The 26,570-nt window shown below is 39.7% G+C and overlaps 1 protein-coding gene across 6 annotated transcripts in view; it reads right to left on the bottom strand.

Moving 5' to 3' along the window:
* The window catches only part of GHR (growth hormone receptor), a 132,256-nt gene that overhangs the window by 9,311 nt on the left and 96,375 nt on the right, over positions 1-26,570 (bottom strand). For 5 of the 6 annotated variants that reach the window (NM_001001293.2, XM_046905279.1, XM_046905281.1 and 2 more), the window contains 3 exons: positions 5,170-5,290; positions 2,033-2,193; positions 797-975 (listed from right to left, as the gene is read on the bottom strand). In NM_001001293.2, coding sequence (NP_001001293.2) covers positions 797-975; positions 2,033-2,193; positions 5,170-5,290 — 461 coding nt within the window. Of the gene's footprint in view, positions 1-272; positions 976-2,032; positions 2,194-5,169; positions 5,291-26,570 lie in introns of those variants that run through there. The other variant, NM_001397092.1, reaches the window with a different exon arrangement.

Below are 26,570 nucleotides of genomic sequence, written 5' to 3'. Positions count from 1 at the left end.
AGTAAGAAAATAAAGAAAGGGTTGTGCTCTGAAAAGGCATTACTTTGGTCAGGTATTCAGAAAAAAGTCTATATATGCAAATATTCTACAACACCCTGGCAGTAAGTATATGTATATATATTCAGGTAAGCTGGGTACAATTATCTTCCCCATAACATGAAATCCCCATGAAAAGTTAGTGATTTTTAGAAGAAAATGTAAAAGATTTGAGAAGTAAACACCCCATACTTTCATGGACTACCTTTATATTCACAAATCATACATTTCTGTCTTGTATGAAATTTGTATGTTTTACCAGTGCCTTGACTTTATTAGCTTACTGATCCAATTTTAAATCATAATTCCATCTTTTAAAAAATTCATTAAAACAATATTTACAAATATTAGAACACTGAAGAATCTGGACAGACATGGTGACTTTTTCCAAACATAAGATTCCTGTTCCATGTACTTTAAAAACTGTGCACTTTTTCAAATAGCTGAGGCTTAGGAAAAACAACAGAGAAATATTTTATCCTTGAAAACTTTTATACATCTGATTACTGCTACATTTTGTAATATAGCACAGGGATTTCAGGGTCTCATTATCATCCTTGTATGCCAGCTATCTTGATATATAAAGTTAAAATGTACGCCAGAAAATCTCAGAAGAATATGTGTGCACTGTTTAAGATTTAAGGTATCACCTAATTAGCATTTACAATACCGTAGCTTTTCAAAATGGGACAAATGGGGCAGGGACAGGACAAGCCTGCACTGCACCATGACTACTGCATAATAAATATTTCCTCCATACCTCCTTCCATTTTGTCTCATTAACTTCTTTGTACTGCAATTCATACTCCAGAGTAATCCATCCTTTCTGAACATCTGCTGTTGGTGGTGGATCCCATCGTACTTGAATATCCCCATGGATCCCAGTTTGACTAGTATTTAGCAGAGTCCAGTTAAGGTGCACAGGGGGATCAGGTAGTACTGTTTAAACAGAGTATTTGGAATAAAACAACCAGTTTTCAAATCAAAATGACCATTCTTACTATACACAGCTACATTATTTCAAGACTAAAAAAAAAAAGCATATTCATCACATATTTGCTGATTGAAATCTAAACCTATGAGTCAATGACAAAATCACTAAATGTCTGATAACAAGAAGGTACCTGGCGACCAGCAGTAGACATGCTCTGCATAAATCTCATCTGCATAGTTAATAAAGAAGACTAAGAATGTATTACCTATTTAATTATGATTTCCAAGAGTGGCTTATAAAACACTGAGACATAAACTCTCCATCAGAATTTATCCCGTGTTCTCTTGACAAATAAAAACAACAATTAAAGTCACACAGAATACAAATATTTGGTAACAACCTCGAAAATAATGTAGAACTACACTGAAAATCAGTATCTGAAAAGCGATTCTGATGTTGCTCAGCTGAACAAAAGGGCACAGGGGGTACACTCTAGTCACTTGTAGGAATACAGTCTTAACTGCACGTGCATACACCATTGATGTGGACCAGCAAAAACATCTGGAAATCCCAGTCACAATTCATATTGCACTAACTATAAAACCTAGCCTAGAAATGCTAAATATCCCGACTCTGCAGATGTTTTGATTCAGGAACAAAAGTCTATTTGATTCGGGAACAAAAATCTGTTGGGTTCCAGAAACCTGCAGAATCTAGACTTTAACACCATCCTTGATCACCGTGCCCAAGGGCATATAGCATTCTCTAGGAAGGACTCAGAGTGACAGCAAGGGCAAACACCGATGCACACATTTGAGAGCATTGGTATTAATAAAGTAAAATGACATATTTGCTTTCACCCTTTTATCTTGCTCTCAACAGTGGCACTATTATCTAGATGCAGATCACATTGCACATTTTATAAATTCAAATTGCCTCCCATATACAGTACTTTTTACAAACTGTTCTCAGGGGGAGAACTCAAACACAGTACGAAAGCTTACAGAATCACACCTATTGCACTGAAAAACTATAGAGATAAAATGCATAATGGAAGGGTACCTATTTCATCAACACTGAAACACTTTTCGTCAAATACTTCATCTTTATTGGCAAGCTTAACACAATATGGTATCCAAATCGAGGTGTAGGATGTGTTGAAGTAACAGCTATTTTCTCCTGCAGTGATATAATCCGGACATTCTTTCCAGTCTTCATCACTCCTAGAATGACAACAAAAACATGAGATACGTGAGAGAGAGATTTAGGGGTTTTACAAAGTACAAATTATAGATGTTAGAAGACATGCTGTTGATAAGTCATATCTTCTATGGAAGTGAGAAATATGCGTCAGTATTTCCTGTGATTTACAATGGAGTCAAACCACTATTCAAGCAACCTACATAAACATCTCATGTACTGCTAGTGGCTTTTCTATGCGTTGGATGGCATTTCTGAAAGAACAGTCAGAGAGCCTGTGTAAATTTAACAAGCATTTAAGCAACTGTTCTTCAGGCAAAGTTAATTGCAATAATGCACCTATCTATACGATGAGATCCAAAACCTGAAAGCCAGACTGCAAGGCAGATCAGCACTGCACCACTTGCAAAACTATGGGCAGTGGACTTCTGCTGGTGACCAAGATGAGAATGTAGGCGCTGGGACACTTACTACTCACATGGGAAAGTGCCTGGGGGCAAATGCTGGCACAAAACAACTTATATCAGCAAGATGTGAAAGAAAAGAGAAGAAATACAGTGCTGGAAGTGAGGAAAAGCTATCTTACTTGGGATAAAGAACTTCTAAAACACAGGAGGTATTAGCAATAAAACCACTTTTTTCCACTCTTGTTTTGTTCTAACATTTATAAGTGCTCTTTGTAAATAAAAGAACTGTAGTAGAAAATGTCACATTCATATATTTCATTTAATCTCTCAAAAAAAGAGAAACTAGCAGATATGAAGAGTGATGTGAATTCTCAGACTAAGAGCTGTTATGGATTTTGTATGGTTATTCTCATGAAGCCAAGCTGAAATGATCCAGAAGGTCCAAACTATAGAAATCCTTCAGTTAAAGCAAAATGGGAACAACTAGTTTACTAGAAATATTCTACAAGAAAAGTATTTTTTATATCAGATTTTTATGCATTATTTCTGAAGTCATTTTAGGAAAATAACCTCAGAGTGAACAGATGCCATTCCTGTTCTTTCTCTCAGTACTATCTCTCAGCCCAAATATAGACTGAATAGGGATCTTTTCAGAAATTACAGTCTTGGTTTCCTAAAAATGTAACGTAAATGCTCTTCCTTACTAAGAGTCATTCCTACTGTACAGGAGGAGGATTAGGCTTAAATAATTATTCCAATTGCATCCTTCAGTGCTGGTGTGGGTCCTTAAGAAGTAAAAAAGACAGATGCAACGTAAATGAAAGGGAAGCATTTGCGCTGCTAGGCAGGAGCCTTGTGCTTAGCTGATGAGACCAGACACTTCTCTAAAGGAAATACTGTAGCTCTGCCAAAGCCAGGACTTGGTAGAGGTCAGGGACTTCAGATGCTATGGCTCACGTTAAACAAGAGACTGAGTTACTTGATGTAGTTCAATCTTGAGCTTTAAATATTGCTTGCACATTGAAACAGAAATACTTCTAACATGGTTTTTCAGTTCACACCTTTTATTGTAGCATACTAATTTTTGAGGCAAAGATGAAATACACGATCTTTACAACATATGTGGAACTGAGTTTAATTTTTTTTATGTTTGTATGATCTTTGTGCATGCCACTGATGTTGTCAGCTCAACATTTATACTTAAATAGTGTTTTTGATTTGGATCCCTGTAATTCTAGGAGGTCGTAGAAAGGTAAGGAAGAAAACAAGCCTTGCCACTAAACTTGTTTCCTGAGCAAATGTATCATCATCTGTAGGAAGTTTCTGTAAATCTGTACATTAGATGGAAGAGAAACCCACATCCTTCTCCTATTCCTGTGAGTAAAAGGGTTTCTGTTTCCCAATTAGCTGTTACTGGTAATGGGTATGTCCTCTTTCTGGCTAATAATTTTAACAAGCAGAAACTTACAAAAACTTCAGTGGAATGTAAATCTGAATTACACAGAACTGTGTGAAAAATAATCCCCAGTCTCAGAGCGTGGTTTTTACCTAGACCTGCACATTCAGACTTGAGTTTAGCCGTTGACCAATGAAGGTTTTATATAACTTTAATAAAAACTGAAAAGGGCTTGTATACAAACTCCTCTGTACACAGACATAATGAATATCACAGCTACATGTTAAATTGTTAAGGAGCAAACTAAGGTTCCCTATGAGAAACTCCTTTCCCAACCCACACAGTTCACATTTCACAGTTCAATTTCAGATTATTAAGCCAAGACCTACATTCGGTATGAATGTCTTCTGAATTCCCATGTAAAGTTCATGACTGCAAAAAGCTTGATAATTAACAAATAAATTCAAAAATATGCACTTAAAACACAGCTTTGCATCCTTAAATACATTATTGTTTGTATAATAGTGGAAAATCAAGAACAGTGACTTAACAGGCATATATGAGGGCTGCTCCAAAAGTAATGCCAGCATTATGTTGGCCCATGACACCAGAGGCAGATGTTGGTGGTATGGCAGTAGAGGCTGAACCTTCCCACCAGTATCCCATTACATGGTGTTGCTGTGTGACAGATGGCAGCAGAGGGGCGGTCTGACACAAAGGTGTCTGACACGGAGGTGCGTATGAAACAAAGACCTGCCTCTGAATTCCTCCACTGGAAAAAAAAATGGCACCCACTGACATTCACTGACCCCTGCTGAATGTCTGCATAGACCAAGCAGTGGATGTGAGCACAACGAGGTGGTGGGTGGTGTGTTTCAGCAGTGGCAACAGCAACAGTGGTTCTTCTATGCTGATGCAGATTTCTATGAGTGCAGCATACACGTTCTTGTTCAATGTTTGCAAAATTGCAAAGCTAACGGTGGTGACTATGTTGAAAAGGACTGCTGTGTAGCTGCAGGTTTGCTTTATCAAATAGCATGATTGCACTCTTGGTAGCTGCTGTAGTTTCCAGGGAAATAAATAGGGGGCATTAATTTTGGAGCAACCTACATGTAAGTAGGTTAGAATAAGAATGAATTCTCATTCTTTTCCTCCTTCTTCCACTGTTTTCATATACAACATACACGTTTTTATACCTTTTCATATACAACAGTTGTATTGTTCCTGAAGTAGTGAGGTTTCCATCAGTCCAATAACACGAAAATGTCTCCAGCTCAGGTGACCTGCACTTGCTGATTTGTGGCCACTGCAGAAGATCTGCCAAGAAAAATGGCAGAAGTCAGAATCAGATAAATCAAAGGAATCCATAAACTGGACCAATATGCTGTTAAAATGAAGCATAGCACTTTTTACACATAACTAACTTTCCTTCCAATTGCTTATGAGCAATGAGGCAAGATATAAATTCTTCTTACATGCATATATCTAGATGACTACATCTATAAGAGGTCAAATTTAAAGGATGGATCCAGCTTTTTTTTTGTCAGAATGGATATGTTAGTGCCACGGCCTGACACCCAGGGCGGAGGTACACTGATGCTAGAGCTGTAGTTCAGTACAGACATACCTGAATTACCCCTGCCCTTCCAAAGGAAAGCTCTGTTTTAAGGGAAGTGTGGTACTGCAGAGCTCAGCGCTAGACTAACCAAAGCTCTATGTTTACACAGCTGAGCAGGTCAGCAGTGTGACAGGGCCTGTATTGCTAACATTAGAGTTGCTACCTTGAACTGAGTGCAGGTTGTGAATTTTTCATTGTGCAGTTATAGCGCTACTCTGACAGAGATGCAGGCAGCTCACAAGCATGTGCCTGTTCTGCCACATGCTGCTTCATTATTCATAATTTCCATTATTTTTCAAAGCTGAAATGATGTAGATCCATGAAACGACTGGTACAATTACTCAGTCTTGCCAGCCTTGTGAGAAAAATAAAAGCAAAAGCTGTGGGTATGATTCATTGCTTTCAAAGTAAGCATGCAACTTCTTCCTAATTTTTAAGGGTCTAATCAAGAAGTCATTCCAAAATGCCACCATTTCCTACTTGGTCTAAGAAGCCTTCCAGAAGGGGATCGCAGCATGTGGAAGTGCTCACCTATCTTCACTATCTGTGAAATACAATCATCTCTTTAAGAGAATTTCTCCATTGGCACCCAAAATTTGGATATTAGTCAGGTGTTATGACCGCCGAAATGATCCCTGGCCATGAAAAACACAAGAGCACTGGATTCCGCCTGCTAAGCCTTTCACGAATATTTTTGCAGCATTGCAACTGAGAATATTCAGTACAACTTATTTAAATTCAAATTTGGAAAAAGTATTGAGGTACAGATATCCACACGCATCAGATGTTTCCTCCTCTGCATGGGGATTTTGTGACCCTCCTGCATGTTGACTGCTTTATTTACAGTCCAGACAGAAACATTTACAGAATACCAAAGTAATTTGTATTTCTTTGGCTTGTTGGTTCAAGTTTTGTCCTCTGCATTTTGCAATGACAAGCGTCCACATAGGCAGTAAGTAATACACGAATATTAGACATTTCTGTTTTGCTCGCTATGCAGTATTGCCTCATTTTACACTTTGGACATTGAACAAGGACCGAACACCTTTGTGTAAATATGAGGTTTCATAAGCTTCGTGGCCTATGCCCCCACCAAATATTTTAAATTCTTCTTACCAGCCTAAAATAATTGCTTTTTTAAATGAAAAAGACTTAAACAGCACATTCCATTCTACTGAACTTCAAAGAAATTTCATTTTTAAATCGAAACACATTTTCAAATGAAATGTTTCAGCAAAAAGGAAGAAAGTTAAACTGGTCCTTTTCAGAAAATACCGAGATGAAACATTTTGATTATGGCACTTGGTTTTGATTGTTATGCTATGCAGTATTTGATGTCTTCAGCCTAAATCTCAAAATGCTTTTGGTTGACCTTGACCTGAATTTATAGAAAACTTTGCATCATTCATCAAACAATTTCCATCTGGCAGAAATCATCGTTAACACGTGACTGTGACATTGTAAACTATTATAACATAGACTGAAAACAAAATAGAATAGAAGATTCAAGAGTGGTACCATATTTTTATTTTTCTACGTATCATAGTTTCACCTTTCAAGCTTCAACTATCTTTTACTTTAATGAAAACTCATCTAATTGTTTAAAAACAAAGCAAAAGAAAAATAAAATGTTGTGCCTCCACTTCAGAGACACCAGTAAAATTGCCTCACTCGCAGGAAACCTATAATCAGCAAGACTCAGGTCTCTCCCATCTTCTATAAACAAGTGAGGTAAGGAAGTACATGTTATAGTTTTTCCTGTTTCTATCCTCAGCTATGTGAATCAAGAACAAATATAGCTAGTTTCACTGAAGCAGGTGTAAGAATATAAGAAAATGATATACTGGAAAACCCTCCTAAGTTAGAATATTTCTGTTGATGCCTGAGCTGCAGTCAAAGCTGGGACATACCATATTTAAAGCTCGCATAAACCATGTCCTCATCTCCAGGGGTAGAAGTCACACAGTCACTTCTTAACATGACCAAAGGAATTGAATGGAATAAAACTTCACCAGCGTTATATGGAAACTAAATTAAGGACTATGAGACATACAAACTGTTCTAGAAAAACTGGTAAAAATGCAGCCAGAAGTGCAATCAGTTATGACGGAGAGGATCAGCAATGCACACAGAATGCTGATTAAGATGTGTAAGAGAACACCTGAGAGGAACGCATTCCCAAGGCCCCACTTTCTTCTCTGCTCCCTCGTGACAGGACTCACTATTTCATCACAAAAGCCTTCCTTTAACTTGCACAAGAATTTCTCTGCATGGAACAGATTTATCTAGGATCCAGATACTCTTGGTTTTCTGATTTGCAATTCATATTTTTACTTTTTTAATGACCAGCTCAATTTCTAACAAAAATTGTTATCTGATCAGTTGTTTCCAGATTCTGTGTCAAGCTTCCAGCCTCCAAAACCACAGGCTTTTGTGCCTGACTGAAGGAAACCTTGTCACGCTGATTTATATAATGCTTGGCACTCTTGGGGTGCATCTTCTCAACTTCTTGTTTGCTACAGGAGGCAATTATCAACATTGTACAGGACCCTGTGTGAGCTCCATCGCCCGGACAAACCGTACCAGACTCTGATAAATGAATACAATAGCTCAGCTGAATGCATTTGGGCACAATGGCAATAAATGAATAAAACCACTCATCTCATCCCAGATAATGGCTTGGCTAAGTACGCAGATTCAGCGGCAGGAAACATGGAAAAAAACCTAGCAAATCTGTGGTTTCCACCATGCTGGTTCTGGTAGAGGAGTTCCAGTCCCGCCCAGCCAAAATGTTCAGCTGCCACAACTGTGCTGCAAGTGAGTAGGATCTCTTTGTGTTCTGCTTTCCTTCTGCTATGGCCGCAGATTAGCCGTGGTATAAACGCTGTCTCAGCCAGAAGCAGCTCTGCCAAAACAGTAGCTGAAACAATGGAGTGGTTTTCTGAAAGAATCAGGAATGCAGACACACCATCTCTTCTGCTTACATTTGTTTGAGGTCACAGTTTTCCATTCAGTGTAGTTTCAACGCTACATATACTTTAATGATTTAGAAGGGAATATAATAGTGTAACAACTTACTGAAAGTTACATATGGATGGGCTTCAAAACAAAAGAAGCCTTAAGGTCAATCTAGAGCTGTCAGAGGGCTAAATCCTTTGGAAATTAAGTTCTTCAGTGTTGTTGTTTTCTTTTTGTTTGTTTATTTAAAAGTCTCTTTAATAAAATTTAACCGTAAAAGGAGCTGGCCTCAAGTATGGAACAGTAGTCACAGATGCTGTTAGGAAGTCAGTTTATAACTGGGGTAAAGCAGAGCAGGTCACCCTCACCTCAGGGACAGCCCTACTGCCACCAGAGCTCCGGCAGTTCTGTGGAGACACTGGTGGGGCACTGTGTGAGACACACAGAAACACAACTCACTAGCATGCAGCTAGGTAGGGAAATACTCATGCGGATGTAACTGATACAAAAAAATCTAGCTAACTAAAGAGTAAATGAAAGAGGAAGATGTACTCTGAGGGTTTAACACAAAGTATTTATCATGGTAATTTTAAAAGGTTCATGTGGAATTATCAGGTATCAGAACTTAGGGCAAACTTAAACTTCCAGAAAAATAAAGTGCTCCAACATGCAAATCAATGGCAGAACAAACTGTATGCAACAGTATACTCTATATTATCCACTCTCAAAGCAAACACACTGCGTCATTGTTAAAGCATAATAAAAAAGATGGATATGCAAACAGGGAAATTAAATACATTTAAAATCGCAAACAATTACGAAGACCCAGAGTGTTATTTACTGTAGTTCAGATCTGTACATTGAAAATGAGTGCTCTATCGACTAGGTTCTGCTTCTGAATCCACCAACTTTAACTATTGTTGGACAATTTACTTCAATGGAGGCGTGGTGATTTCCCCAGTACCAGGAAATTCTGATTCTTTCAAATTGCACGGCGAAATGAACAATATTTGCTGCCTGTGGATGATATTTTAAATAGGTACAGTATAGTACTAGTAATTTAACATACATCACATATAAGGAAAGAAGGATGGAGCCAGCAGACAAGAGGGTCAGTTCCTAACCAGGGTGCTTGTCAGTCTGACTCAGCCCTTGCTCTACGTACTACCTGTCCACAAAGGGACAGCAGCAAAGTTCTGGAACAATGTGGTGGGGAAAGGAAGGCAACCTCTTTTCTGTCAGTATCAAAGGAGACCACATTGCACAAAGTTCTTAGCAGAAAGAAAGATGAGTTCAACAGCTGTGAAAAGAACAAAATATTTCAGTGAAAAATAAAGGGAAATAATGCACAAGAGAGTATTCTGCCCATGAAGTCTAAATATTGCAATAGTTCCTGAAAAATACAGATGTTCTGCTGAGGAACATGGAACACTGAAGGCTAATTTCGTGACCAGTTTTGAGCAATAATTACGTAGGCATTCCTGCTAACAGATGGGAGGCATGCGCAGTGCTCTGGAAAATGCCAGAAGGAACTTGTAGCAAGTTTGCAGCAGAGTCAACAAACAAAAAAAATTTAAAGATCAATGTTGGAGATTGAAAGCACTGAATAAAGAGGCAATGGTCAGCTATTCCCTTTCAGGAGCGAACTCCATCCCTTTTGTCAAGTGAGACAGATACAGTTAAAAGAACGAATGGCCTGCAGAAGCACAGATTTTCTTCAGCATCACAGACAGTTTCCCACGCTCTCTGTGCTACTGAACCTCCACAGAACAGGAGCTGACGTGGCTCACAGATGTGGTGTCCATACTGTGCTCCTTTGGTACACAGGAAAATCAAGTAAATAAAGCTGAGAACTGTGGGAAAAACAATCCTGCAGCATTACTCAGTACTGCTGCCCATGAGACAGGCTGTACAGGGATGAGCAGGGATGTGGAGATATGCCATGTTTCATGTGTTTTGGTGTGCGCTTTCCAAATCATGCCCCCCTGTGCACAATGGTGGAATTGTGTGGTCTCTGCTACAGGCAAGCCACATCAACTTCCCTGCCTACATATGTAACAGAGACAGAGAAGCAGAGACAGAGAACAGAGTACTTGTAAGGGAAAGGCAGCTAACACAACAAAACCCATTTCTAATGAGCTCACAGTTGTAACTCAAGATTACTTTTTTCAAGAAAGTATCCATAAGAACAATAATTAACAGTGCTCTTATCTGTTGTTGCTGCTGCTGAAGATGTTCAGAATTGCATAACATCATGTGGTAAGGCACATGAGGAAAGCTGTGTTCTCCCTGCTGCACCAACAAACAGTATGAGAAGTAAACAAGTATCGCAAGAGGTTTTCTTTGCCCTTCTGAGAGCAAGCAACTTCTATATAACTGACAGATACCTCCAGCATCCTTTCTTCTGCTCCTGCACCAGCTGACACCTTTCAGGTACAAAGGGTGCTCAGAACCAGGCCTGACGTTTTCCAGAAAGATCAGCTGAAGTGTGATCTGGCATTCACAAACTGTACTCCAGCCTAACAATCGTCTTCACAGACCAAGGAAAATATTCACCAGATCTGGAAAGAAAGGCTATCAGGCTGAGAATCCATGTCAAGAACTGCAACTTTGCAACAAACTCCACATAGAAGTCACACAAGAGCACATCACGGTGGTGCTGGCTAAATCTGACAGCTTGCTTTCCTTTTTTAAACATCAGCTCACTTCCTACGAAGGAGAAGGGGGAGCTCGGGTGGAAGCAGACGATCGGTCTGACCTGGGGCCGCCCCCTGCAGCCCGGCACATGCGATACCCGCATCACTGCGAGAGGTGGCAGCAAGCGGCTGCAGGAGGAGCGAGCAGCGCCGGTGCCAACGGGAGAGACCGCAACATGGGAGTGCGTTCACATAGCACACAGCACTGCTCACATCTGCAGCAGAGTGGATTCTGAAAGAAAAGCAGGGGATGCAGGAGAAAGAAGGACAAAGAAAGACGAGGAAAAAAAGACGGGTTTTCCCATCCTTTTCTTCTTTTGAAGATGCATTTGGAAAGAAAAGCTGAAGGAGAGGAAATAATACGGGCAAACTGCAAAGGAAATGTGCCAGCCGACACAAAGATGTGATCATTGCCACTCAGTCTAAATAGTAAAGATGACAGTGCCTCTCGGTCTGGCATGTATATGCCCTGATTGTGTGGAGAAGAAATAATGTATATTGGTGACCACTCAGGAGAGATGCTAAGGTAAGCACAAAGTTACACAGCGTGGATTGCAAGGCTGAGGAAATATGAAAGGAATGACACAGCACAGCCCTGTTAGAGAACATCTGCAGAATAAGGACAACTTGGCAGAATCACAGAAGTCTTCCTCACAAACCTAAGAAGCTTTCAATTATTGGACTCACTACAGTGAGAGCTTCAGAAAAGCAGGGACACAAGTTGGCCAGGTTTCATAAGCCACATAGCTGTGTATTAACAATTATCGATGACACTACATCCTAAACTCTGTATTTCGTCACTTAAGCAGTACCTGGTATGCACAAATTCATCCTGATATCTCTCGTCATTTATTCCCTTCCCACACCATTGTGAGATGTGAGTGAAGTAACTCAGGAACGTACTGACCCTTGGTCCATCCTTGTTCTTGACATTTGCTCCTGTTAATTCACACCGCTTTTCGAAGACCAGTTAAGCTGTAAATTCTTGAACTTGCCACTGTTGAGCTCCCAAGCTACTTCTGGCTTCCCTAAATTTTAACCATTTCAAAATACTGACTGACTAATTTACGTGGAATAGCATTTGCATACACTAGACAGAAAAATGCTCCATTGTATGCTGCAGATATTCTCATGGGGTGCAAATTAAAAATCCTTATTCCACTGAATTTGAAGCAGCAGAATTTGGTGAGGTTTTTAGTCTAGTGAAGTAAAGGAAGGGAAAATACTGTTTGTATCCACAGGACAACTAGTTGAATGCCTTTGAAGGAAACTTCCAGAACTCTCATTCTTCAGTTAGAAGAAAGTTCCCTGTTACGACCCACATGTATAAATATAAAAACTAAGAAGCCAAAAAGCTTTCAGAGGCTTTATTACTATGATGATCATTTGTTACCTTACACATCTGGAGTGAAGCCCCAAGGGAGATTACTGAGTTGTCATACAGCAATTCCTCTCAGAAGCCCTGCTACAAGACCTGCCTGACGCACGGGCATGTGCAACAAAGGAAAGATGAGGTCCCCAAGTAGTCTGAGGAGTTTCTTCTCAGTCTTTGATCACTGACAACCAAAAATAACTTGTTGCTTTGAGTATCTGGAGAATGAAACCCATGCTGATTTTTCACAATTTTTCATGATAGAAACCTCCCAATTTCACCTTTACAGACAGTAGGGAGAATGGAGAGGTTTTATGGGATATTCTTACTCTTTTTGCATATCTGGACCATAGCATATTTTTCCTAAGCAACAAAGATGACTGAATCAATTTGGTTATTTTAGAACCTCCTGGCGTGCAGTATTACTCCTGTGCTTTTTGGATGTTCTGTTTTATTACAGCAGCCAGGATGTTTACTTGTTCAGTAATTCAGAACTTTATTATTGCAATGAATCATGAACTATGAGTTACCAACTTCAAAGAAGACCCAGTGAAATTTTAAAAACAACCTGGAGAAGAATAGAAGTATTTTATGCTCAATTTATGCTCAAACTTAGTAAGAACCTGAGTCTTTGCAGTTTTGCAATTTTCTTGTACATGCATCCTTTTCAGTAGATTTCAAAAGTTAAATGACTGCGACAACAATTTTGTCCCTTGTTAATGTGCAGTTCTTGTAGACCGACCAGCAGTGTCCTTTTAAAGGTACTTATAAAACAACTATTTCCATTCTTCATTACGCCAATATATCATGTATACAATCCTCATAAATTAACAAAATAGTAATAACACAAGAATATCAAGCAGTTCTCAATGCTTGATGACTGATGACATTGATGACAATGACTAAATCTCAGATGGACTCTTGCAAATGAAAGAAATATATGCGACACATCTGAGTTTATGAATACGGAGTATTTTGATGTCCTTCTCCAAATGGGAAAGTTGCTGAGCTGGTCACTTTTTAGCTTTGAAATTCAGAGGGATGGAAACACCAAAGGAGTGTAAAACCATACGAATGGTATTAGACTGATAGAATCAAACTAACAGTGGAAAAAAGACGACTCCCAAAGTATTGGAGATTCAACACTAAGATGAACAATGCACAAACAAGGAGCATTCATGACTCAGAAGGGAACTGTCCTTAACAGAATAGTACATTTTTTTCCTTCAGCTTTTATTTCTGTGATATGGCTATGAGCCTAAAAGAGTCTTCTGATCATCTGCACAGCGTTGAGAGGTCTGAAGTAAGCCTCCAGATTCATCCTGATTTTACTATTGCATTTAGTGATTCATGTGCAGAACAGATTTGGATAAAACAATCACATTCAAAAGCACAGTGGAGAGATTTATAGAGGAAATCTCTCTCTCTCTCTTTTTTTTTTTTTTTGTTCTGACAGACTGCCAAAAATGATTAGAGTTTTATGTATCCTCTGCTGAACTTCCCTCTAATACTCACTCCTTTGTGAGGACCCATCGCTGTCACTCCTGCGCTTCAGAGCTCAGTTGGGTACGTACCACAGAGGGAGCTGTCGGGGCCTTTTCCTCCCACTACTTGAACTACAGACTCCAGAAATATACCTGAGTTAATGGAATTAAAGACTAGTGGATTTACAAGAAATGAAGACTGAGCATTATTAAAAAATTGGCTGTTCCCTCTTGGCTTGTTTCTCATGTTCCTTCAACATCTTTTCATAGATTAGCCATTTCAAATAAATGCAGAAGGAATTTATGGGGAAGCCTGATTTGCTTCATTTGAAAACAGAGCTATTTCCTGACCGGACAAAACACAGAGCTAACATTAAAATTAGCTGAAGACCAGTCTAAGTCTGTAGATTTACATTAATTAGCCACTAAGCAGATTCCCCTTCTGACAAAAATACTGACCTTAAGGACGCTGTGCCAAGGAAGGGCTCATTCCCTTGGGTGACATTAATACAGAAGCAATACAGCTTTCACGGTCTGCTTAGATTAATGAAAGATTAATGGGCATAAATAAGGAGTCTTTAAAACAATTGAAGAAAGGGTAAGTCAGTGAAAAAAACACTCAAATGTATCATCTACAAAGGTATTCACTACTCTCTTAGTGGCTTTCCAATGTGCACTTTTGGTCAGCAGGCTCTGGACATTTAACACACAGTACGTTAAGTGCTTTGGATGTCACTTCATTCAAACCACAGCACACTATCCCTCCAAAATGATTGTGACATAGGTATTTCTCTGCTCTTTGCTAAAAGAAAACAAGGGATTAAGAGAGGTATGATACCTGAACCCTAAGTAAACCTGAAAAGCAGGATGGAGGAATGGCTGTCAAAGATAAGAATACGACTCAGAAAATCCTTACAGCAAGAACTTGCTCTAATGTGTCAGACTCTGCATTGTCAGTAAGGACACTCTACTGACACATAGATTTCTAAATGCATGTATTAGACACTGGTATATGTGCTAAGTATCACTATAACAGATACCTTTCCTGCTCTGGAGGCCCTGTAACTGCACAACTCAGCTCCAGCAGTGATCACTTCTCACCTGCCTGCTGGCCCAGCTTTTCTCATTCTCTTCATTTTTATTCCGTTATGCTTCTGTTACTTTTAAGGTATCAAAAAATGCAACATTTAAGCCAGCAACTTCTCTTTTGATTTTACTCCAGGGCTTCAGCAATGGAAAACTGAACTTAAAAGAGCCCACAGATCACTTGCTTGCATTTAGCCAGATGTATGTATCTTGACTGTGGCCTTAGTAACTGTGATTCCATCTATGCTCCTTCACAAAAGGGTAGAGTTTTCTACTCAGACAGGTCTTGAGGATAATGCAACAATTACACCATTTTCTAAGCAACAACCACAAACTATAATCACACAAAAAAGGGCCAAAACTACATTTATGGAACACTGAATCACATGGTATTTTGTGATTTATTCACCACCTCTACAGGTGAGCAGTAAAGCATGATGGAGGTCTATTTGTTTAGAAGTACTTTCTTAATAGTAAATAAAAACAACAATGAGAATAGAAATTAATGTGAGAACATCCCCGAGTCATGCACTGTTACTAAGTTCTACCTCAGTACATTGTTCCACTTCTGTGAAAAACTCATCTCTTACTGATCTTTTCTTCACTGCTGGTGAACCAATCTCGGTTTGCATGGGCAGGTAAAATTCAAGAGTTTCAGAGAGAGAGAAATTTAAGAGGGAAACAAAATCGAGCCAAGATGCAGTTTAGCTTTGGGCAGAAAATTCTTCTGTAATTTTCCTATATACACCTAATTTTGGAAGCTTTATTTCACATTCCATGTAGTCTACCATTTGGCTGACAATATTTAAACTTATCTGGGAAAGTGCCCAGGAATGTGCTTTTAAGAACATCTCATAGGTGGTACTGTGATGTCACATATCCACAGGTCTTACTGGTAGGTCTAAATGCACTGGACCTCCATAAAGAAGTACGATACCTTCAGCAAAGACTTGATAGTAATATCTTCCTGTTTTTCTAAGGTGCAAAATTTTAGGAATCTACAGCAAGCTTATGTTCATTTTTATCATGCCATCATGAAGGATCTTTGGATATCTTAAAATTATATGTAAATAGGATTATGGCAACAAAAGAGACAACCATAGCACACTACTAGTCTGACCATTTAATTACTGCCTACTGATAGAACTGATACATTAACAGTGTTTTCAGACAAATTCTGTGAATAAATGCTAATTTTCTCTTGAACACTGAGGTTATTTGGAAATTTAAACTGCTGAATGCTGTAATGCAGGCTTTCATCATCATACCAAATGTCGACTTTCCCAAAGTATGTATTTTCACATCCTAATACCCATGGAGAGCCATCAATTGTAAATTTTTCTGCTTCTCACAGAAGCCTGAGACAGTTCCAGTGGTAGTATATAGAAAGATTTCATTAGATTCTGATAATCGTTTTTTTTGTTTGTTTGTTTGTTTGTTTTTTGTATGAAATATGCTCAGACTTCCCTTAAATTTGAAACGTTATAGCTATTACTTTGTTAGTCATGAGAGAAAGACTTTATGATAAGACTAGAATTAGAAAATATTAGGGCATAAAATAAATGCAAACACCTGATTTAAAACAGATGATGCTTAGCATCCATATGTGAAAAAACATTATAGCAAAACTAACCTGGTTTGGCTCAGTGCCAGAAATGCAGTTAATCAAATCTGATGAGTTGAAAGACAAATTACTTGTTTGATCAGATTTCAATGACAAACTAATGTCTGTAAAGAGAAGAACTTATATTTGTTACAACTACTTTAGCGTATTTCCCAAAGTATACTACATTTCTTGATTACAATTCTAATTGGGTTCAGAAAGTCTTCTTAATTATTCCCATTCTTTTGCAGTACAGACAGTTGCTTTTGTTACAGAAACAATAGTGACCTTGTGAAATGTCACCCTTTTACTTAGATCTAATTCTTGATTATACACTAAATCATGTTGTCTCATTTTATTTGAGTGAATACTAAATCTTGACGGCCCTTCAGCACCAGTGAGAATTTGGAAAAGTGAGATGAATTATAGATGATGATCTCTGTTTCAACACAATCCTTCAGACAGGGTTTCAAAATCTTCGCATTAAAATCTACAGTGCTGAACCTTGCATCTAATCTTTACATAGGCCAATATTTTCAGCCCATTAATATGCTAGGCTGACCTACAAGCATCCCAGAATAAGTAGGTGGAGATGAGGGGAAAAAAAAAAAAAAAGAACACAAAAATAAAACAGAACAAGGGAAAAAAAGGTATCCAGAAAGAAAACAAAAAACACCTAAGTTGTGATCTATAAATTTGAATTACATTTGAAGCTGCTGCTTCTTTTTAAATTCATGCTATAGAAAGCAACGACTAAGAAGATACTAAAATTGAATGTACATTTTTTGATCCTTTGTATACCACAGAGCTTTATTTATGATGAGAGGTTGACAGACCTGACTGTAAATAGTAAATGGCGAATGGACAGCAGTGACTCAACGGGGACAGAAGACGATTTGAGCTGAATGGGTGAGACATAGATTTGTTGCATGGACCGAATGGTAGATCAGGAACTGTTTGGATCACTGCACTCAGAAAGTCAGAGCACAATGTCCAGCTGGAGAACAGTGACAGGTGGTGTCCTTCAAAGGTCTGTACTGGGACCAGTGCTGTTTAACATTTTTGTCAGTAATTTGGACAGTGGGATTGAATGCACTCTCATCAAGTTTATGGATGACACCAGGTTGAGTGATGTGGTTGACATGCTGGAGGGAAGGGATGCCACCCAGAGGGACTTGGACAAGCTTGGGAGGTAGGCCCATGACAACCTCATGAGATTTAACAAGGCAACATGCATGATGCTGCACCAGGGTGAAAACAATCCCCCAGATACATCCGGCTGGGCAAAGAATGGATAAACAATAACCCAGTAGAGAATTTGGAAGTATTGGCTGATAAAAAACTGAACACGAGCCAGCAGTGCACGTTTACAGCCCAGAAGGCCAACTGCATCAAAACAGGGGTGGTCACAAGGGAGTGGGAGGTGGTTGTCCTCCTCTGCTCTGCCCTTGTGAGGCCCCACACCTGCAGCACTGAGTCCAGGTCTGGGACCCCAGCACAAGAAACAAATGGAGCTATCAGAGAAGGTCCAGAGGAAGCTACGAGGATGATCGAAGTGCTGGAGTAGCTCTCCTATGAAGAAAAGTTGAGGTAGCTGGGCTTGATCAGTCTGGAGAAGAGAAGGCTCTGTTTTCCAGACAAACAGGTTTGATCTGTATCTTCTGTATCTGGATGCCTCCCCTTATTGACTTTTAATGATGGCTGGACTGGTGCCACTTGTTTCGGCACCAAGACGTGTTCCACGCCCATAACAGGTTGAGGGGCCACTGTTCTGTCCATCAGTTCTTCAGTCAGGCACTACTGCCCCATGCTCCACTCAGGCTATGGCAGTGGGAAACACCTCACATAAACTTTTTGGAATGTTTTTTTTATTGTCTCATACCAAACAAAGAAGCGGAGCAAGACTGGGAGCTGTTTCCAAGGCAGTGAGGAATCACTGTTCAGTGCCAAGCTGATCTCAAGTGTTGGAGATTCAGAGCTGCTTCCAAGTCAGGACAACAAGAGGCAGTTTCACAGCTCACACCAGAGTTTGCACACAAAATAAACTGAACCAGAGATGCCATCTGCTCACAATACCTAACTTGGTGAAATGAGCACTTGACTGATCATTTCAGAAGCCAAAAGCTATAGCGTGAGTTTGACCTAAGTAAGAAGGTAAGATTTCAGCAACACATGCCTGACTATGAACTGAAAATCCTTGCTACAGGCACAAACATACGCATGCATTTATTCAGCTGAAGTATGCTACATAAATCCTTTTGTATTACAGCTGCATGTAACATCTTGGTTTCAAACAAGGCAAAAAGAAAAACGTATGCAAATTGGCATTTGCCTTAAGAACCAGCTTAGGCTCATGCACAAGCTGTGAATAACACACACAAAAAAAAATTAATCTGAAACAAATGGTGGTTCTTTCAGAAGATTCTCTCATTGTGATTCTGAGTAGCTACAACATTATTTATTAATGAAAACAGATAAAGAACTTTTTCTTCTCCTGCGGAAGCTTGACATTCAAGAAACACAACAGAAAAGCAGAAGCTAAAGTAAAACATGTCAGTAAGCTCAGGACAGAGAAAAAGGCTGATTGTGAAAAGCAAACAAACAATATGTAGAGCATGTTGCAACATTTCAGATTTGCACTCACTGGAATGCCTAAGAAGTAAATTCATCAATAAAAGCCCATAGTATTTGCTTTTCATCACTGATTTCAAGACCAGAACTATTCTCAACAGCCTGGCAGGTTTACATCAACTGCTAAAGTTTAACCTTGCAGATTGTAAAACACGTGGCTTGGTCTCCTAAAACGTTTGCAGTAAAAAGTCTACCAAAACAACATTATTTCCACTAAAAAACACTTCCTCAGCAGACAGCCATTAGCCCTTAATACTGGTAACAGCCTTGGACTGACTTCAGGATATCTGAAAGCTTAGCTCAGCACTTCAAGCTTGGATACTTGTTTGCATCTCTAGAGACAAATTTTTCTTCAACTTGCATCATGTTGGCTTTAGTGAGGCAAATAAGGTATTCTGAAGAACAGAACATGACCTATGGCCTGCAAATCTGAGTGGAAAGTCTCTCAGCATGCCCTCTCCTGTGACTTGAAACACTCTCCTTTCATAGCCAGGCTTTTAGATTTTTGCTTAAACTTAAAATTAAAAGGGAAAATCTGCCGAGTATTCTATTGTATCCTGTGGTTTCTGCAGGAGGAAAGAGATAACTGATCCCAGGGTGCCATACAGAGTGAGAGAGAGCCTAGATGGTTTTAATGTCAGGGATGAGGGATCCACCTCTCCTTGAACTGGCCAAGGTTTATTTGATGGTCACCACCTTCCAGCAAGTCCTGTTATGTGTAGGCTCTTTAGATTTTTCTTGTAGCTATTCCCATGTTTCAGTTAGCACATAAGCTGGTTCATCTTAGAGACTTCATCTTAGAGACTGACACGTAAGGCAATTAGATAGCAAGGTGTATATGGATGAAAGCAGAAGGGCTGATGGTCTGTGAAGTGCCAGGTTACTTATTGTACTTTTGCTGGGCTTTAGAAGAAATAATTATGCCAAGGGACGCTGTTGTGCTTGCTTCCAACTAACTTTGAAATATCCAGCAAAGTGTGCAGTACCACACATACAGACTGATTTACAGAGGCAAATTGTGACAGGAGTCATCTAATGCCCAAGACATCAAAATCTTTGGCAAAGTGTGGTGCTTATGGCAAACTTCAGTGTTTCTGCCGCCTTGTTTAGGTCATTGTCCAAGAACAGATTATGTAGAATGACGAGTCATCATAGTCTCAAGACGGCTGTAGAAATAAATGCAAATAACTTCTGCCATGTCTGCACAGGACATGGCATTAGGATAGACATATGATTGCCTAGTAGGTATATACCTAGCAGAGCATAGTCAGGCCCAAGACGATAAAAATTCAAACAATACGGACCTTTTCTTTCTTTCTTTTTTTTTTTTTCAAAACATTAAAACAGACTGTAATTTCAGAAAAGTGAAAATCTCCTTTCTGGATGCTTCCAGAACTGCTTATTTTGAATATGTTGGTAAAACATGGATCCCACCTGACAGCGTCAGGTAATCAGGCAATCAGGTAATCAGGCAATCACACAGCTCTTTTTATCAAATTAATCTTTCTAGAAACAACAGAGGTGAAATACACACCAGCCTAGTTAAAAATATCACCAAATAGACATGTCTGGAACTGATCCTGGATATGCTATGTAATATTTAAGCTCATACTTTCTCCCAGAGACAGAAAAGTCATATAATAAACATGAGTGACTACTGCAAAGTCAGAGGATGAGCCGCTGACAAAGAAAATTTCCTCTGAATATTACTTCTCTCCCTGCATCCTGTCTTATCAGTCAGCCAAAAAACGCTATGACTTATGGGCTTGGAGGAAAGAGAAGACACACTCTTTACATGCTTTGTCTTGGTAAAAGTCTCTAAATGATACAGTGAAAGATAAATGGGAACAATTGTGAGAAGAGAGGATGCCCAGCTGACTTGTACTGTCAAGTATCTTGTATCATGTTCCCAGCGCAGCAGCATACTGTGTCGAGAAATGGCTTTGCAATGGCTCTCACCAAACACTGCTGCTCTCAGGCAATGCAAGCACAAACTCAATGGTGCAAGCACAATCCACAGCTTGCAAAGCCCTCTTAACATGTAAGGCTCCAGCAATGAATTTTGATACAGCTACCTGATACAGTTCTATCATCTGTCAGGCTCCCAAGAACACCATTTACACTGACCTTACTCAAGAGTTTTGATCATTTTGTTGCCCATGAAGGATGCAACGAGAGAATCACAGAATGGTTTGGTTTGGAAGAGACCTTGAAGATTGTCTAGTTTCAATGCTATACAGACCTCATATTTCCTTGAATACATCAAGATATAAGACAGAAGCCTAGGCAGTAAATTAAGCCATGTACTAAAATAATACATTTGCATTAAAAAGTAGCTACAGGTTAGATAATCTCTTTGTGGATTCTCTTCTAATACCAGAACAAGGAAGTGCAGGAAATCTTTCCTTGTTGTGGTCTGTTTCGTCTCGTGTCTGCAAAAAAAACCTGGCGTATGTTCTTCAACAATCCCATCGCAGTGTTGTCAAAACTCCACCCAGTGGCACAGACTGCTAAGGACACAGGCCTCATTGCCTCAAAGACTTCCTTGTTCAGGGTGGGCTTTTCCACTTTTCTTTTCCTAGGGCTCCTTGGCATGCTTTACGGGCACAAAGACATGGATTCTTGCCTTCTAACTTGGAGAGCTTAATGGATGCCTCTAGGGAAGCAATGAAGGTGCACTGAGCTGCCTTCTGCAGATACCTATCTCTCACTGACTGCAGTCCCAGGAGCTCCTTTGGCAGATGTAACCAGCAGTGCTGCCTGGAAGAAGCAGGCTCCCAGGCTGCTTGCTCCCTCCTGCTCCAGGAGCCTGTATGACGGTGCAGCACATTGGACCAGAGAAGGGAGGCAGCTGAAAGCTGATACTGGGGAAAAAAAGAGATTATTTTCCAGACAAATCAGCTCCCCAGAACAGCTCCCTGTATGACTGCAAGGAGGTTTGTGCCAGCCTGTGTGAGAAACAGTGGAAGTTTGGGAACCAGCACGAGGCACGGACGAAACTCTTTCTTTCAGTGGTAGTGAAGTCCTTATCTCAGGAAAAAAACACCCACCTTTCCCTTAAGAGGTGTCTGAAATCGAGTGCCAGTGATTCTATGCAGCGGAAAAATGACGTCCAGACAGGTAGCATGAAGTAAGAGGCTCAAGTAAATCCTGACTCAGTTTCTTATCATGACACAGAATCACAGAATCACACAGAATCATTGAATCGTAGGGGTTGGAAGTGACCTCTGGAGATGATCTAGTCCAGGTCCCTGCTAAGGCAGGTTCCCTACAGAAGGTTGCACAGGAAAGTGTCCAGGTAGGTTCTGAATATCTCCAGAGAAGGCGACTCCGCAGCCTCTCTGAGCAACCTGACATGTAATGTGACCCTTGCAGCAGGAATGAGGATCAAAGACAAATTAGCTTCTAAATTCTGCACTTGCCATACCTGGATTTATGAAGAGGAATTTCTAATGACAAGAAGAAGCTGAAATTTTGGATAACATCTGTGCTGACAATATAACTCAATATGGCTCAAACAATTACGAGATAGGCACTCAGTGATGAGGAGCAAACAAACAGTTTTAGGAAATAAGAACAGCATGAAGTACTATACAAGCCTTCTATCCAGCTTTGCTTTGTTTGAAGTTTGAAAAACCGAAGGTATTTTTTTTAACACTCATATTTTATATATTTTTTCTCTAACCTTTTTATTTCTACTAGCAAGAAGAAACAGAAATGACAAATAATCATTAAAAAGATGAGTTTCAAAGTATAAATTGTTCCAAAAAATAGTAACCACAAAATATAGGAAACACCAATGTACAATTTGCAAGATTCCCATGTTCATCTCTGTATGATTAAGCTTGAGTTCATCATCCAGCTCAAATCACTACATGTTAAAGGGAAAGGATAAAAAATATCAGTTTTAAGTGGAAAACCAAGCTCAAAAACCTCCACAATTTCTTTGACATTATCTTAGCATAGGAGAGAAAAGCTGCTGTAATATGGAAAGAGTAGTGAGGGTGTGTACTCAGTGTTTGCATGACAGAACAGAGACACAAGATACCAGAAACATGTCATGATAAACTGTACATCAATGGTAGAGCTAACAATGCCATCTGTTAAGTCTTCCTTTACACAGCCCACTAGAAAATCTGTCATTCATTTTCACACTGCTTTGCTATAATTTACTCATTTCAGGTGAATACCTTCGTGTTAGGCGCCTGCCTGTTACGGAAAGCAGCAGCCAAAACAGTTCAGCTTTTCAAAGCAGCTTAGGGAAAACAGTTCACTCGTGCTGCAGACTCTGGTGTCGTTCATTTCAAAAATAGCTGTTTGATTACAAACATGCCATTTTCTGCTGGACATCTGCCTTAACTCCATAATGCACCATCCTGAACACAGATTTCTGCCTAAAGTTGCAGTAATCTCTTTCATGCCACACATTTCTATTACACAATGTGCAGATATACCTTTATATCACTTTTATTAAAGCGACTGCTTATTTCATGCTGTTGTATGTCAGGGTAGGTCTCAGTCTTTCAGCAAATGTTCATGCTGTTACCTGATCTGGGAAACCAAAACCAGGAATCATCTCTTTCAAATCCTGCAGGCACATAACGTGGTGGCACATGTTGGAAATTCCTATGACAGTGGCAAAATGCTGACAGATTAATCTACACCTGGCCTAGAAAGTGTCTGCTACATCTCACCAAACGATAAATCAAACGTGTTTTTTCAAGTTTTCTTCTTTTAGAAATCACTCGGCAAATATTTTGAGCTCAAATCAGGATCCTTTTTCTCATAAAAGTGCCAAGCCCTTTTCAAACTGGTGTTAACTGAGAGCAGATTAAAGTATAAGTTGCTTCTGACATACAGGAACTTCAGAGTGCTTAAAGGAAGAGAGGAGTATTTCAAATGCTACCTTGCAGAAGGTAAGCCACAGAGCCATTACCCACAACCAGTGCAGAAAGCCTGGAACGGTTTCAAGCAGCTGTTGTCACATTTGGTAGCACCAGAGTTGCACAATGGAGCTCTCTGTGCGCTGCTCTGCCCTTGCCGAGTGGCACTATGTGGGTCCTGCAGTGGAGCTGACCTCCAAGGCTGAAACCACTGCAGTGCACAGGGCAGGAGCCTATGTAGACATCATGGGCACAGGTATAAGATAGGACTTTCCACCCAGGCCCAAACACCCACATCTCTGGAGGAAGGCAGAATATCCACTGCTAGCTCTGTTTCTTTGCTATTCACTACACATTTGGTAGACAAGCATTTAAGATAAAGAAAATATGTTACAAAGTTGAAAGAATTTTAGATCTGTCTTGGTACAGCTTTTACTATTTGGAAAAGAAGTCTGCAAGCAAGATAGACATGATTATCAAATAACTGTGTTTCAAAATAAGGTTTCTACTACAAATTAAATAACACTTTATCAGCTCAGTTTTGCCATCCCTGGCCAATAACTGACACACTCAAACTTCCTAAGTCTTGCTGTGTAACACAAATATGATGCAAGCTTTCTCCTCTACTTTTAGTCAGAGGACACTTGATGAGCTCAAGCCAGTTCACAGCTCTGGGCCAGTAATCACTATTCTAGGTATGCTGCTCCAAAAGTAATGCCTCACTTGTGCTGACATCCACTGTTTGGTCTCCATAAATGTTCAGCTAGCATTGACAAATGTCAGTGGGTGCCATCTTTTCCACATGGAGGAATTTGATGATGCAACTTTACTATGCACACGCTTCCATATCGGATGCTGTTCTGTCAGACTGCCCCTGTGCTGCCACCTGTTACGTGACTACAATGTGTAATGAAATATTGGTGGGGATGTTCAGCCTCTACTGCCATACCACCAACATCTGCCTCTAACATCATGGGCCAACATAATAAAATAGGAGGCACTACTTTCGGAGCAGCCCTTGTATTTCAACACTGCAAGGAAACCTGAGTTGTGTGTTATATATATATGAAAAGCTCAGAAAGAAGAGTATAGCAAGAAGAGCATTAAATTCATGGCTTAGAAAGATGCAAGTTCTGCCCTCCTCCTTGAACTTGACCCTAAGCCTTCTGCCTATAAATGACACTCTTGGGCTCACCTGCATATCACTATGTAAACACCACTCTGGGAGCATAGCCAAGTATGGGATGGTCTAAATCATATCAACTGTTCCTTTCTTTATTGTTATTTTCTGAAGAAAAGGGCTGAATGCCGTAGGGGGCGATACACCAAACTGGTAAAGTTTAGGCAGCTTAATTATGTGCTTGTCTACTACCAAGAGAACAGATACACCTAATCTTGTACACAGAACTCTATTTGTTTCTCTGTTACCAAAATATATACAGCATTTATGGTGGCTTTTAGCTTGCTTCCCAGGCATAGATGAGAAAGGCAACAGTGTCTTGAACTGAAAGGACAGAATATTCCTGAACTTATGCCATGTACTTTGCTGCTGAGATTGTAGCCGGGGACAGATAGAAAAAGATTTATTTGTTGAGAGACCTCCTGCTGAGACCTGCACGTTAGTCTTTTTTTTCCTCCCTTGTAAATTTCACGGAGCAGTTCATGCAGCATTAACTCCCTGTGTGACTTCTACACCAGGCAAAAATAAGACAGATAATGCATACATTGCGGGAATAAGTCACTGAAAGCACGATCGGTTTGTAAGCAGAATAGGAGTGATCAGCAGAAGGCAATGGTGACCCTTGCATGCCTGCAAGCCATGAGAAGAGCCAAAGACATCTCTCATTTCAAACTCCGAGAAATCAAATACATGGTATCCTGCAGCCAGTGTGATGAGTAGAATAATTGATTCCAAGAGCGCAATCAACTTTCATACACTGCAGTGCAAACACAGCACACTTGGTGCTAGATGCCTAGGAAAGAAAAAGTTAAACAAATAAAAGATTAAAAAAAAAAAAGGTACTGATAGGATTTTAAAGTGTGGTCTGCAAAAAGAGAACTCAAGTTTTGGCAAGAGCAGAGAACAAATTCCCTTTCATGTTTCATCAAAGCACTTAAGGATGCAGATTTTATCACTGAATCTAGTGACAGAAACTCTTTTGCATCTGGTATTTCCTTCTTTTTTTGCCCTTTCATGTCTCCTCTTTCCCTTCCTGAGCTCTTTGCTACCACCGATGAGTTCCCTGCCTACATTTCTCCTTTCCCA

This window comes from Gallus gallus, chromosome Z, assembly GCF_016699485.2.
Source record: "Gallus gallus isolate bGalGal1 chromosome Z, bGalGal1.mat.broiler.GRCg7b, whole genome shotgun sequence".
Taxonomy (NCBI): Eukaryota; Metazoa; Chordata; class Aves; order Galliformes; family Phasianidae; genus Gallus; species Gallus gallus.
The sequence above is the reverse complement of the archived record's forward strand: the minus strand, read 5'-3'. Positions and strand labels throughout refer to the sequence as shown.